At 39.4% G+C, this 13,919-nt stretch overlaps 1 protein-coding gene across 1 annotated transcript in view; it reads left to right on the top strand.

The window, feature by feature from the left end:
• Window positions 1-153: 153 nt before the first annotated feature.
• MCM10 (minichromosome maintenance 10 replication initiation factor) overlaps window positions 154-13,919 on the top strand; it is a 56,971-nt gene continuing 43,205 nt past the window's right edge. Inside the window, exons 1-6 of the mRNA XM_044679059.1 lie at window positions 154-170; window positions 2,982-3,271; window positions 9,370-9,720; window positions 11,632-11,736; window positions 11,888-12,025; window positions 13,357-13,537. Of these exons, the coding sequence (XP_044534994.1) occupies window positions 154-170; window positions 2,982-3,271; window positions 9,370-9,720; window positions 11,632-11,736; window positions 11,888-12,025; window positions 13,357-13,537 (1,082 nt within the window). The remainder of the gene's footprint in view (window positions 171-2,981; window positions 3,272-9,369; window positions 9,721-11,631; window positions 11,737-11,887; window positions 12,026-13,356; window positions 13,538-13,919) is intronic.

Genomic DNA, 13,919 nt, shown 5'->3' with positions numbered 1-13,919 from the left:
GATGAAGAGGCCAAAGCAAAGGTGAAGGCTTGAGAATGAAGTGAGAACAAAAAATTAGGTATTAATTAACACACAGCATACAGTAATCAATGTTTGTTGTCTAACCTATCAAGAAAAGTGTTGAAGGCTCACCCTTACAAGCCACATTCAACTATGGTTGATCTCCACAGGTGAGGGTTCATATTATCTGAATCATTGCAGCCTGAACACTACTACTCCATGGCCATGTTGACCGTCTCCAAACTAGAATTTAGCCTATCTCCATCCATCTCCTACTTGTCTCTGACCTTTTTGTCATGGGTCTCCCTTTGGCAGTGGAGTTGTTCATAAATTTCAGTCTTTTTCTCTTGCTATCCTTAAACCTAGTTCTGTGTGCCCCCAAGTTTAAACTCTTTTAAGGCGGTATGATGGCCTGTAGGTTGAGAGCTCTAGAAGCTCCCTCCCACTGCTGACTCAGTCTCCCCCCAGGGCTTGCTGTTGGTTTGCTGGCACACTGAGCTATCTTGTGTTGGGGCTTGGAACTGAAAGGGTTGTGGGGTACTCTGCTGTTGGCTTAGGCAAGATCTCAGGGTCTCAATGCTCTCTTGGCCTGGGTTCTGAACCTTGAGTAGTGGGAGAAGGGAAGCTTTGCTATTGGTTTTTGCTGATGCTCCTTGATACAGCCTTGCTTTCAGGCTGCAGTCCCTTCTTATTCCAAACAGATACTCTCTGCCTACCTTCCAAGTTGTTTTCAGGGAAATTGCCTCACTCCATCTCTGTTGGTTCTGTCACTCCAGTATTTGTTTTGAAGTGTTATTTTAAGGTTGGTTGGAGATGATTTTCAGAGTTTTGAGCTTTCATACCTGTACCCCACCATCTTGCTGTTGTGAAGATTTCTTTGGCAGTGATAACTTTCATAGATAGGCTTCTTCTATATCAGTGATTCCCAAAGTGGGCGCCACTGCCCCCTGGTGGGTGCTGCAGCGATCCGGGGGGGGGTGCAGTGATGGCCACAGGTGCATTTATCTTTCCTATTAATTGCTACTAAAATTAAAAAAAAATTTAATTTCCAGGGGGCTAAGTAATATTTTTTCTGGAAAGGGGGCGGTAGGCCAAAAAAGTTTGGGAACCACTGTTCTAGTTTGTCATACTCTTTCCTCAACACTAAGCTACAGGCTCAATAAATCACCAAGGTGCTAGAATACTCAGCATTTAACTAAATTCTCAAGTATGACCAGAGGAGATTGCTTTGCCATATCTTTGGGACTTTTTCCTTTCCTCTAATGGGCCCTTTCTACTATATGAAAGCAGGTGAGAATTCCAGCATAGAGCAATACTAGGGATTTCATGAGATTACCAAAAGGCTTCCACTTAACTATTCCTTGCCCAGATTCAGTACTCTTCTGCCTATGTCCTAATGATTCCCATTAAGGTCCTGATCTTGGGTCCAATGGCATCACTAGAATAAAAATGCCATAGCAGAAGCACATTCTATAATGAATAAGGTACTTTCATTCTTTAGGTTAACCTTTAGCCACATAAGTTCAGAGAGGTCTCTACCACTCCAGGGTCTTTATAATCTTGTTAATACTAACTATACGCCCCATACTTGTTTTCTAGGCAGTTATTCAGCTAGTCATCAATTAAGACCATCATATTTGATGCTACAGAATGCCCTACTATGTAGTCCTTTAAATTCTCATTAAGGCCTTTAGAAATACTTCTATTAGGGGCAGCTGGGTGGCTCAATGGCCAGGCCTAGAGACAGGAGGTTCTAGGTTCAAATTTGATCTCAGATATTTCCCAGCTGTGTGACCCTGGGCAAGTCACTTAATCCCCATTGCCTAGCCCTTACCACTCTTCTGCCTTGGAACCAATACACAGTATTGATTCTAAGATGGAGGGTAAGGAAGGTAAGAGTTTTAAAAAAAAATACTTCTATTAGCATTGCTTCTCATAAACCTAACTGCTCTTGGATAACATTTTGCATGATATAATATACATGTAAGGTGACAATCTATAGCAACATGTGAACCCAGAATTACCAAAAATACAGGCTGGTTTTTGAAGAGGCAGAGGAACTAAAGATCAAATTGCCAGCATTTATTGGACTATGGAGAAAGCTAGTTTTAGCAAAACATCTACTTCTGCTTCATTGATTCCTCATCTGTAAAATAAGAGAGTTGGACTCCCTGATAACAAATGTGGTTCTGGACACTTGACTGAATTTGGGAGTCAAATTTTACCTCAATAACTGAGTGAGCCTGTGCAAATCTTGAAACCTGCCTGCCTCAATTTCCTTATCAATAAAATGGGGATAATGGCACCTATCACCAGGAAATCAAATAAACTATTTAAAAAGCACTTTGCAAACCTTAAAATACTCTGCAAATGCTACATATTATTTTCATTTGTGAGAGCAATTACAAATGCCAAGGAAGAAAGTACAGAGAAATAATTTTTAAAAAGACCAAGGGTCGGTCCTGCAGAGAACAGGCACTAGGGATAAGGGGAGAGGAAACTGCAAAAAAAGACATTGGGGTCAAAGGACCAAAAATCCTGGCACAGCTTCCACCAGGCTCATGTTACCTGGACATTTCATTCCCCTCTCTGGGCTTAACTGTCCTCATCTTTCTAAACCTTTCGGGGGTTGGGGGTTCTGGCTCACTCCTTTGGCAAGTCTAGTGAAGCGTTGGACCCTTCTGGCAATGGCGTTTTTAAATGTACAAAATAAATAAGATTGCAAAGAAAACCAACTATATTGAGTTAATAAAATGCTTTAAAAAAGGGGGGGGGGTCACGGACCCCAATCCAAGTACCCTGGACCTAGCTCTGGTATCCCTAGGTGCCCTGCCCTCTAGACCCCACTACTCACATTTCTAACTTTAAAAAGCAGCTGCCAGCCTAATAACAAACCTGCGGCCCCAAACCTGAGAAGGGGAAACTGAGGCGAAGCGCTAGCAAAGAATAACGCAGCTATTACGTGGGGAAAGTGTTTGCAGGGTTAGCTCCAGTTTCCCTCCCGCCACGAAGAAGAAAAGAACTCGAGACACCGAAAAACAGACTGAGCAGGAAACGATATCCTTCGCTCACCTGAGCAGAAGGCAAGGATACAACGGAAGTCCTGCCCTTCTCAAGGAAACTGTCCTATCGCTGCTCTCCATACGAGGAGCGGAGGCGGGGAGAACGGTGACCTGCGGCTCCTTCCTCTGGCGTCCCCAGGCACACCACCTCAGCCAATCAACTCGGGCCGCAGAGCGACCGAAAGCCCGCCAACGCCCTGCCGTCAGAAGTAGGGGTGGAGCCTAATTAAAAATTTGGCGGGGAATGCCGGCTGCTCCCTGGTTAGGATCTTGGCTGAGCGGAGCTTCCGTCGGTGAGTCGGTCTGGGAGGCAGGGAGGGGAAGGGGCCCCTGGGCAGAGCTGAAGGGGATCCCGCGCCGGAGGGATCGGCTGGTTTGCGGGATTGAGGGGGACGCACGTTCCTGGGGGGTAGCAGGCTGGCGTCCTAGGTTGGAGATATTTGGGAGTAGGGGTGCCCTCGTTCTTTGTTCGTCATTGTTCGGCAGGAGGAGCAATACTGGATTTAAAGTCGTTTAGTCCAAACCCCACAGTTTTACAGATGAAAAAACTGAATCTCAGGGAGACCAAGTGAATGTTTTTAAGTCACAAAGGAAGTCAGACAGGATTTGAACCCACGTCCTTTCACTTCTACTTCGCTAAGTTTCGAGACTGGGGTAGGAATCTGTTCAGTGTGTCTAAACTTAGGAAGTTTAAGGATCAGTTCATGAGGCTAACTTTTTGCTGAATACCGGAACTGGAATCTCAACCAGTATGTGAGCCACATATGTTTCAGGATGCTTAGTGAATAAAATGAGATCATATTCTTGCATAGGAAGTTTGGTTAGCTATTAAGAAAAAAAAAACAACAAAAACTTCACCTCCCAGACTTCTCCAAGTTTGACACTATTTGACTTTAAAATACAAAACGGGAGGAACTGATTGAAAATTGCAGAGGTTGGGTAACTTACCCGTGGCAGGGCGGGGTAAGAGCTGATATACTAAACTAAAATATTAGAATTCATAAAATAAACAAAGTCCCAGGTTCTGCAAGAAGCCTTTCTCAGGCCTCCTTAATTTTAATGCCTTCCCATGAACTGGTTATAGTTTTATATATAGTTTTCATGTCACACACACACACCACACTTCCTTTAGTCTGAATTCCTTGAAAGGCTAGAACTGATCTTTTCCTTTCTTTGTGTACACAACCTTTGCCACAGTGTCTGGGACAAGGTTGGTTTTTAACAAATGCTTCTTGACAAGCTGATTGACTTTGGTCACAAATATACTAATACCAAATCCAGATGTGGCTGAAAAGTAATAAATTGAAATTACACACCAAAATGTTGTGAGTAACACATATACCCTATAAACCTAATCTGTTTCTCTATAGTGACTAAAACTTGCTAATGGCTTTGTAAAGGACAGGAGCCTATAAAGGCCAATATATTTCAATACATAGAAGAAAAAATCGAGCCTTTGAGGAATCCTGAGTTATTTAACATATTCAAAAAGTCTCTGCTTGAATTTTTATATCAAGTTCTGCTGAGTTCCATAAAGAGCTAGCTGGCACAGTAAATGGAATGCTAGGCCTGGGGTCCCTAAGACCTGAGTTCAATTTTAGACATTTAATAACTATGTGACCCTAAGCAAATCACTTAATTTTGTTTGCCTCAGTTTTCTGATCTGTAAAATGAGCTGGAGAAAGAAATGGCAAACCATTTCACTACCTGCCAAGAAAACCCCAAATGGGGTCATGAAGAGTCATATGAATAAAATGACTCAACAACAATAAAGACTAGCAAGGATTTGCATTTTTAACAGTGGCCTTAAACAGAATGAAATTCAGTTCAACTAACATTTTGTGGTTATTTTATTATATGTGTGGTGCTAGTCTAGTCTAGTCTAGAGTACAAAGATAAAACTTTGTACCTACCCTCAAAGGGTAGTAAAGGAGGAGGGGAGAGGTACAGCATTTGCACAAATCGGCATAATACTTCGAGGGGGTGTAGTAGTGGCAAAAGAAGTTCTGACCATATATACTAAGAAAATTTGAGGAAGGAAGTATACTCAACTGCATTGGAACTGATCCTCAAGAAAGAAAAGAAGTCTAAGAGGGAAACTCAGAAGGGAATGACTTCTAGTCAATCAGTCAGTAAACATTTATTAAGTGTCTACATGCCAAACTCTGTGCTAAGTGTTGTAGATACCTAAAAAAGGTAAAAATCAGTCCCTACTCTCGAGGAACTCACAATGTACAAGCAACTATGTACAAACAAGCTAAATGCAGGGTAGATTAGAAGAAATCAACAGAGGGAACTCATTTGTGTTTTGTTTTGTTTTATTTTGAAGTGTGTAGAAAATAATTTTAATGCTACTAAGATAGCACTTAAGGTGCCTTCCCAACATAAATACATAATCTCCACCAGGAATCCTGCCACAGAAAAGCATTCCTTGTCACTCAACCTGTTTTCACAGTAACTTAGTTTTGTGTTCTTTTATTCAGCTTCTCTGTTTCTGACCCTGATTTCTCAGCTCCTTTTTGGCTTGGTCTGCTCCTATCAGTGACCCATTCCAATGAACACGGTTCACATTTTGTTTCTGTTCCTGCCTTTTCCTTTGGATTGGACATTTTGGCTGCCTCCAGAGCTCCTTGCTCACTCTGCTTAGCCTCTTGGTTTTATTATCTTTTTTGAAGACTTTAGATTGTAAGAATAGTGGGAAAGGGAGGGGAGGGGGAATTGTAAAGGGCTTTGAATTCTGGAGAGTTTTACATTTTATTCTGATGGTAACAGGGCCACTAGAGTTTATTGAGTATGGGCAACGTGGTCAGACGTGTGCTTTAGAAATATCAGTTTGTTGGCTAAATGGAGGATGTACTGGATGGGGGAAAGACAGGACAGGAAGACCAACCTTTCAGTAATTCTGGTGTGAAGTGATAGAAGCCTGTTCAGAGGTGGTAGCTACATCAGAAAAGGGGATTTATACAAGAGATGCTGTGAATGTAGAATCAGTAGGATTTGTCAACAGATTGATTGGGTATGGGTAGGGAGATAAGACTGAGAGTTCTTGGATGACTAGTAGGTTACAAGCCTAGGGATCAGGAGGAAGGTGATACTCTCAACAAGAATAGGGAAGGTAAGAAAATGAGAGGGAGCCTGGCAATGGGGGAAGAAACGAATTCCATTTTGAACTAAACTGTTTTAAGGTATCTACAGGACATCCAGTTTGAGATCTCTAATTGGCACTCCAGAGATACTAGACTGGAGATAAGGAGAAAGAGTAGGGCTGGAAAATAGACCTGAGGATAATCAGTATAGAGATGATCATTGAATCCCTGGGAGCTAGTGAGACCATCAAATAAAATAGTATAGACCAGTGATGGGCAAACTACAGCCCTCGGGTCAGATGTGACCCCCTGAAATGTTCTATCGGGCTGTGCGACATTCTTCCTAATACAGTGAGTAGGATACAATACAATGAAACTTTGAAAGAGTTGCTTTAGAAACAGACTGACACATGAGCATTTCCTTTCCTTTGGCTCCCTCTTTACAAAGTTTGCCCATCACTGGTATAGACGAAGAAAGGGGTTCAGGATAGAACCTTGTGGGACACCCACAGTTAATGGAAGTGCAGTGAAAGAAGATCCAGCAAAAGACTTAGTTTTACAGAATTAGTCAGATAGGTAGGAGGAAAACCAGAAGAGAGCAGTGTCACAAAAACCTAGAGAGGAGGGAGTATCCAGGAGAAGAGAATGATCTTTAGTGTCAAAGGCTGCTGAGGTCTAGAAGGATGTGGACTGAGAAAAAGCCATATGATTTGGCAATGGAGAATTCATTAGTAACTTGGGAAGAGAACAGTTTCAATTGAATGAGGAAGTTGAAAGCCAGATGATAGAATTAAGAGAGGGAGAGGAAAGGAAGGAGTGGCACTGTTCTGGACAACCTCCTCAAGTTCTGCTACCCTCGAAAGGGCAGAGATGTGGGAAGGTTGTTCCCGGAGTTGGATGCAAACATACTGGTAGAGGTAGCTTATTTCTCTGGGGATAAGAACTACTCTGACTGAAACATAAGTACATTGAGGCGGAATGATGTGAAACCCTCTCATCTTTAGAGCTACCTCCCTGTCACCTAGACAATTTGATTGGGGACTGAACATGTGTAAACTTACCAAGCCCTTTATAGCTATTTGGCTCCAGATTCCTGACCATAGTTATACCATCTTGTCTTTTGCTCCTTATTTCTCCCCCTTATCCCTACCCTAGGGTACCCCTTTTGTTCTGAATTTGTTCCTCTTTGGCCACTGTGCCATTGAATCTGGATAGCGCTTGTCCTTTGGTTACCAGTGGATCTAGCCACTTTCCTTGTGACTTCCCACGTCTGAGCTCCTTTACCCAGCTACCCACTTACCTCTTTTTTTTTTAACCCTTACCTTCTGTCTTGGAATCTTACCTTCCATCTTGGAAGGCAGAAGAGTGGTAAGGGGTAGGCAATGGGGATTAAGTGACTTGCCCAGGGTCACACAGCTAGGAAGTATCTGAGTTCAGATTTGAACCCAGGACCTCCCATCCCTGGATCTGGCTCAATCCACTGGGCCACCCAGCTGCCCCCATACCCACTTACCTCTTTGTATAGTCTTCCCCAATTAGAATGGTACCTCCCTGAGGGCAAAGACTATTATCTGTTAAATGGTCCTTATTGTTTCTTGCATTCTGAAGAAGCCAATAAGATTTCTTATAGTCAAATATTCCATTTGTTTAGTTTTGAATGAAACTATCCCTGGGGAAATAAATAGAAGTTTTCAAAACAATCACTGGGTTTCTAGGCGTTTACTTATAATTCAAATGCCAAGAACTTTTGGTGGAACTTGGTGTAGGAGAAGGGGAGAAATATATGGAGTCTGAATGTAGTTTGGTGATTCCGGCCTCAACTAGATAATGCTAAAAGTTCACCAGTCAGAGAATAACAATTCTTGCTACCATCCAATCTAATACTTATGTTTTTGTTACAGCATTTTCTCTCACGATCATATTTGGTTCCTCCTTTGAAGTTCCCGTATCAGCTGTGCTCTTGACATGGATGGTAAGTCCAAGTAATGTTCCTTTGTTTCACCCTTTTCCCAGAACAATTACTCCCTAGTTTGCAAGGTCTTTTGAGTTTCTTTTGCTAATTACTAGATAATGAAACATCATCTTAATAATCTTTTCAATAAAGGTATAACTTTAAAAGTGTGAACAATCACCTTTTGTATTTTCTCCATTTAGCTATCTAAGCTGCCTGGATATTGGATTAGTGTGAATTCACATACTGACATATCTCCATATTCTGTTTCTTTACTTACTGTTTTACAGGGGTAGATTCGAAGTAAAGAAACAAGGGAAAATATAGTTAAACAAATGTACTTAGAAGAAATTAACTGAGTTAAATTAATAATGAAGTGATTAATTAGAAAGACTTGGTATCAGGAAAGATGCCAACAAACTTTTTCAACAATTAGAATTAATCTTACAGTGTGAATTCAGGCAAAACTGTCACTCAAGCTCCTCAATGTCCTTAACAGTAAGCATTTCTTAAAACACCTACTGTGTACTAGGCACTGGGGATATAAATACAAATTCTAGGCAGCTTTTGCCCCTGAGGCTATAGGTAGCCAAGCCTATCAATGGCTAGAGTGCCCCTGGAATATAGAAAATCTGAGTTCAAATCCATTGTCTGGTACTTACTAGACTTGTGGCTCTGGGCAAGTTCTTTAACTTCTATTTGCTTCAGCTTCTTCCACTGTAAATTGAGGATAATATAGCACCTACTTCCTAGAGTTGTTAGAAGAATCAAATAAGGTAATGGTAGTAAATGTACTTAGCACAGTGTTTGGCACATAGGTGCTATATAAATGCTTAGTCCCTTTCTACAAGGAGTTTACATTCTATAAATAAAGCACCTCCTAATTAGAGTTTTATATGTTTAATACATTCTAATTTTTTTCCCATTGTTTAGTTTTCATTAGCAACCTTTTACAGGTTTCTAGATATATTGATCTTAGTTACAGGCTAATATTCTCTTAGGTTGTAGCTATAGAAAGTAGTAAAAGGGGAATAAGTAATAATAATAATAAGCATCAATATAGCACCACCTACCTTACAAGCATTAGCTCATGTTATCTTTACAACATCCTTGAGAGGTAGGTGCTAAGGGAGAGATAATACCTAAAGATGGGTAAAATTGTAAAGGTCATCATTTCAAAAAACATTTTCAAAACTTTCATTATTTTTCCAATCTCTTTTGAAGAACCAATTTTCCTCAGACTTGCCTTTGATTTGCTTCCCTTTTCCAGAGGAAGAATATGACCTGACTCTACTTACTGAGCTGCTTGAGGAAAATGAATCGGCTTTAGAATGTGATTCAGGACAGAATGGCTTCTTGACAGAAGAAGCCAGAGAGCCTGATGAATTCGATGATCTCTTTGATGCCGATAGTGATGGTTCATCTTACAAAGAGGAGATTGATGAGCTTCTGGAAGAGGAATCTAGAGACCAAAAAGAAAATGTGGCCACTCTCTTTGGAGATGTCAATGACTTGACAGATGAGGAGAATGAAGAAGCCCAGGACACAGTGCAGTCACTAAGATTAAGTCCTGTACCTCCCCTGGCTTCGAGTCAAGAGAAGAGTAACCAAGAGTTGCAAGGTACACAGAACTAATTAATGTTCTAATTCAAAATAATGGTTAATGTTCACTATTTAGATGAAGGCCATTAAGTTTGGTACTTTTCATAAAACCAACCTCTTATTACATGGTTATAACTGAGTTTAAAGATCAATAATGTATACTTTTTAAAAATCTTGTATAATAGTACACAGAGGCATAATAATATTCATTGTCAACAAAAATATCTTAGAATAAATTGGATGGTTCATAGCACTGTTCATCTTTTAGCATATATTTCCCCCCAGTACCCACCACCTTTCTGAATGTCCCTATTTCTGTCTAAAGCATTACTATTTTTGTTTTCACATAGGTCCACAACCTTAGAGTCAATCCTCAACTCTTCATATCACCTAACTCCACATAGCCAATAAATTGCTAAGTTTTGTTGATTCTCTTTCTACAACATCTTTCCCATCTTCCTCTTCTGTCTACCCTTCTCTCAACTCCCATAGTTAACCCCCTAGTTTAAGCTGTAACCGTTTCCCAGTTGAACTTATTAATGCAATAACCTTGTAATTAGTTTCCCACCTCAAGTCATTTCCCTCTCTGCCAAAATGACTTTTCTAAAGTGTAGGTCTGAAGGAATTTTCCCTCTTCAGTGTACTTCATGGGCTCCCTTTTGCCTGTAGGATCAAAAATAAGCTCCTGTGTTTAGCTTTCAGAATTCCTCATATCTTGGCCCAATCCTACATTTCCAGTTTTATAATATATTATTCCCCATACCAAGCCCTATAGTCTTGTCAAATCATCCTTCTTACTAGTACTCAAGCATCCTACTCAACTCCATTGTCCCACTTTTATAGAGACTGCTCTGCTCCTCCCTATCTAGAATGCCCCAGCCTCAGTCTATCTCTTTGGAATCTCTTGTTTCCTTCAAAATTCAACTCATGCAACACCTTCCACAACGCCTCTCCTGTTCCTCCCAGCTATTTGTTCCCAGCATTCTCTACCCTCCAAAAAACTGGCCTTGTGCTTGTTTTGAATAGACTTATCTCCTCAATTATAACATATGAGTCTTAATGTCAGGGACTATTGCATTTTTTCTTCTTTGAATACCTAGTGGTTGGCAGATAGTAGAATAGATACTTGAGAAATACTTATTATTTCAGTTATAGTTAATATAATATGAAACACTGGACCTAATAAGCAGAGCAGTGACTTTTAAGTCCTTAGCAGCCTTTATGAAATGATCAGTTTTGAGAAAGGACATCAAGTAGTATGTCCATCTAATTCTGGAATGTTCTCTAATCATACAATTGAACTTAGGTCATCACATTAGTTTTCATTTCTACTATTGTAGGACTTGACATTTGCTATATTTTATATATGGCACCAAGTTTTGGGGATATATATATATATATATCATCAGTATTTAAATTCTTTTGTACTTGAAAAAAAAGAACTATACAGATACTTGTCTATAGTTGTTTTAGCACAAATTTCCATCTATCTAGCCCAAGTGTGAACTGGGGTTTTGGGGGGAAGAGAGGGAGTTGGCAAAAAAAAATTAGCCCACTAAAATAGATTTGTCAAGCACAGGGCCACTGTATCCAGATAAAAATCTAATTGGGAAATATTTAACAAAACAAAAATACAATAGAATTTAGATGCTGTTAATGTGTCTTTTTAAAAATAAGTATAAGTGGCCCATGTACGGTTTAGTGACCTCCTGTACGGTTTAGTGACCTCCAGTTTCCATTTGAGTTTGATACCACTTCCCTATAGTGCTACTTTGAATGGCCAATATTTACCATAGATTCTAGGTATCTAATTCTGTTTTGAAATTCTCAGGACTTAATAGAATTACTCAATGGAATTCTCAGTATTCTTTCATCATGTTTTACCTTGAACTTTGGCCCAATTTAGAAACAAGTATTTTTTCTTTCCTAGATGAATTAAAGAGATTGCAAGAGCAGATGAAGACTTTACAAGAACAACTTAAAAAGACTGCAATTGGGAAATCTGCAAATCCAGAGCCTTCACAGAAATCATCTGGTAATAAGGCCAATTCTATCCTACATCTGTGGATAATCCATATTTTCATTATAAAGAAATTAATGCCACATGTTTAGGCAAACAAGTGGCAGAACTGCCTTTGATGTCTTTTCTAAAAATTTATTAATTTCATCTACTTTTGATCAACTAGGTAGACTTCCACTCCTCCCTCTTAAGGAGAGGAAAGTTCAGAAGATTCAGGAGTCATCTTTTTTTTCTGCCCAGCTGGACATCCCTGCTTTGCCAAAACCCAAGCAAGTAGCCCAGAAGCCAAAAGTTTTACTGCCAGGTATAGTGCTCCAGCTCACATTGTTTTTCTTTCTCCCCGACCTCTGATTGCTTAATTGTTTCTAAAGTAATAATGTTACTTATCATATCCTTTTATCATTCTCTCATTATTATAAAAGTAAATAGGTTTCTTGTGTTTTCAGTGATATAGTAGTGTCTCTGAAGAGAGGAACCTGTGTTTATTAATTTTCATCTTCCCCAGCATCTAGAAAAGCTTTAGGCAAGAAGAAGTAGGTGTTAAGTTAAATAATGGTCTAGAAGCTGACTCTTCTGAACAATCTATGTTTTAGGGTTGGTCTTTAGTAAATTCGTTTGTAAAAATTTAAGCTGAGCTCATATAAGAAATGACTAAAGTAGTCAAGAATCGTAAATGAAGTCAAGCTAGCCCAAGTTCATCATATAGCAGCAGCAAGTAGAAGGAACACTAGACCCAAGATTCAAGTTCTGACTGCCTGTATTTATCAGCTCAATCACCCCACCCTCTCTCTGAGCCTCAGTGGGGTACAGTGGAAAGAGTATTGTACTTAAAGAGAGGTTACTGGGTTTGAATCCTGCCTGCCAAACTTACAGTATGACCATGGCCAAGTTACTTTGCATTGCTTGGCCTTAGTTTCCTCATCTGTAAAACAGATGATCATAATGTTTGTGCTTTCTACCTCAGAATTATTGTGAAGTGGCACTCTTAAACCTTAAAAGCCTATCTGAATGTGAATTATTATTGTTATAAAATTGCTCTTTACAGAAGAACACAGATTATCATACTGGTCAAAACTCATGAGGGAGTACAGTACTAACTAAACTTTCTACTTAATTCAAACAACATTCAGTACAAAACAGCTAGATCCCATAAGTAGATATTTTGGTCAGCCCTTTTAATAGGATTTGACCTGTATATCCTGGTGAATCTCTATTAGTTCTTTCTTTCTTTTTTTTTTAAAACTCTTCCCTTCCCTCTTAGAATCCACACTGTATTGTTTCAATGCAGAAGAGTAGTAAGGGCTAGGCAATGGGGGTGTAAAGTAGCTTCCTAGGTCATAAAGCTAGGAAGTATCTGAGTCTAGATTTGAACTCAGGACCTCTGTCTCTAGCTGCTCCCTCCATTAATTATTTCTAAAGAAAGGTTGCATCTCCTCCATTGTCTTTTAATGCATTGCTCTCAATGGCACCTTAGTAAATGTAATCTCACTAAGGTTCTAGAGATTGGACTGGGAATGACCTTTTAGATCTTTCCTTTTTCATGATCAGTTAGTTAACAAAAATGGATCTTTTCTATTTTTTAATAGAATTTATAAGTATGATTTTAGAAATCTTTTTTATTTGTTAATTCTTTAGAACACAAGAGTCCTCCTCCAACATCAAGATCATTACCAAATTCATATTCCCCGGCACTCAGATCTACTTCTGGAAACAAGCCCAGTGAAGGGACTGGAACCCCTAATTTAAGGACATCTGGAACTTTTTGTGGAACTGTTCAGACTGTTTCAGTGGAAAAATTCACTGGACTCAGGTTAAGGTCAGTATTTCTGCAATACCTCCTCTTGTTCTCAGTAAATAGTAATACCACTAGGTGTCTCCTCCTGCTTTATAGGACACTGGCCCTTAGTTTAAAATAGTGAATTTTTAAAAAAACATTTTAAGAAAATGTAAAATTTTTTAAGATGATCAAATTTGGAAATAAATATAACTATAGCTCTAGCTTTAATTTAATCCAGTTGTTTCTAGAATTATAACAAAAACAATGTTTTCTTCTTTTAAGTTATAGTCAAAAGATTGTCCATAATGCTACCTAAATTATTTTCCTTAAGCATAAATTTAACCAAATCACTTTCCTACTCATTAACTTCAGTGACTATTGCCTCTAGAATGAGATAAAAACTCATTTGGCTTTTAAAGCC

The sequence above is a fragment of the Gracilinanus agilis genome, chromosome 5, assembly GCF_016433145.1.
Source record: "Gracilinanus agilis isolate LMUSP501 chromosome 5, AgileGrace, whole genome shotgun sequence".
NCBI lineage: Eukaryota > Metazoa > Chordata > Mammalia > Didelphimorphia > Didelphidae > Gracilinanus > Gracilinanus agilis.
This window is presented reverse-complemented; position numbering and strand designations above follow the sequence as displayed.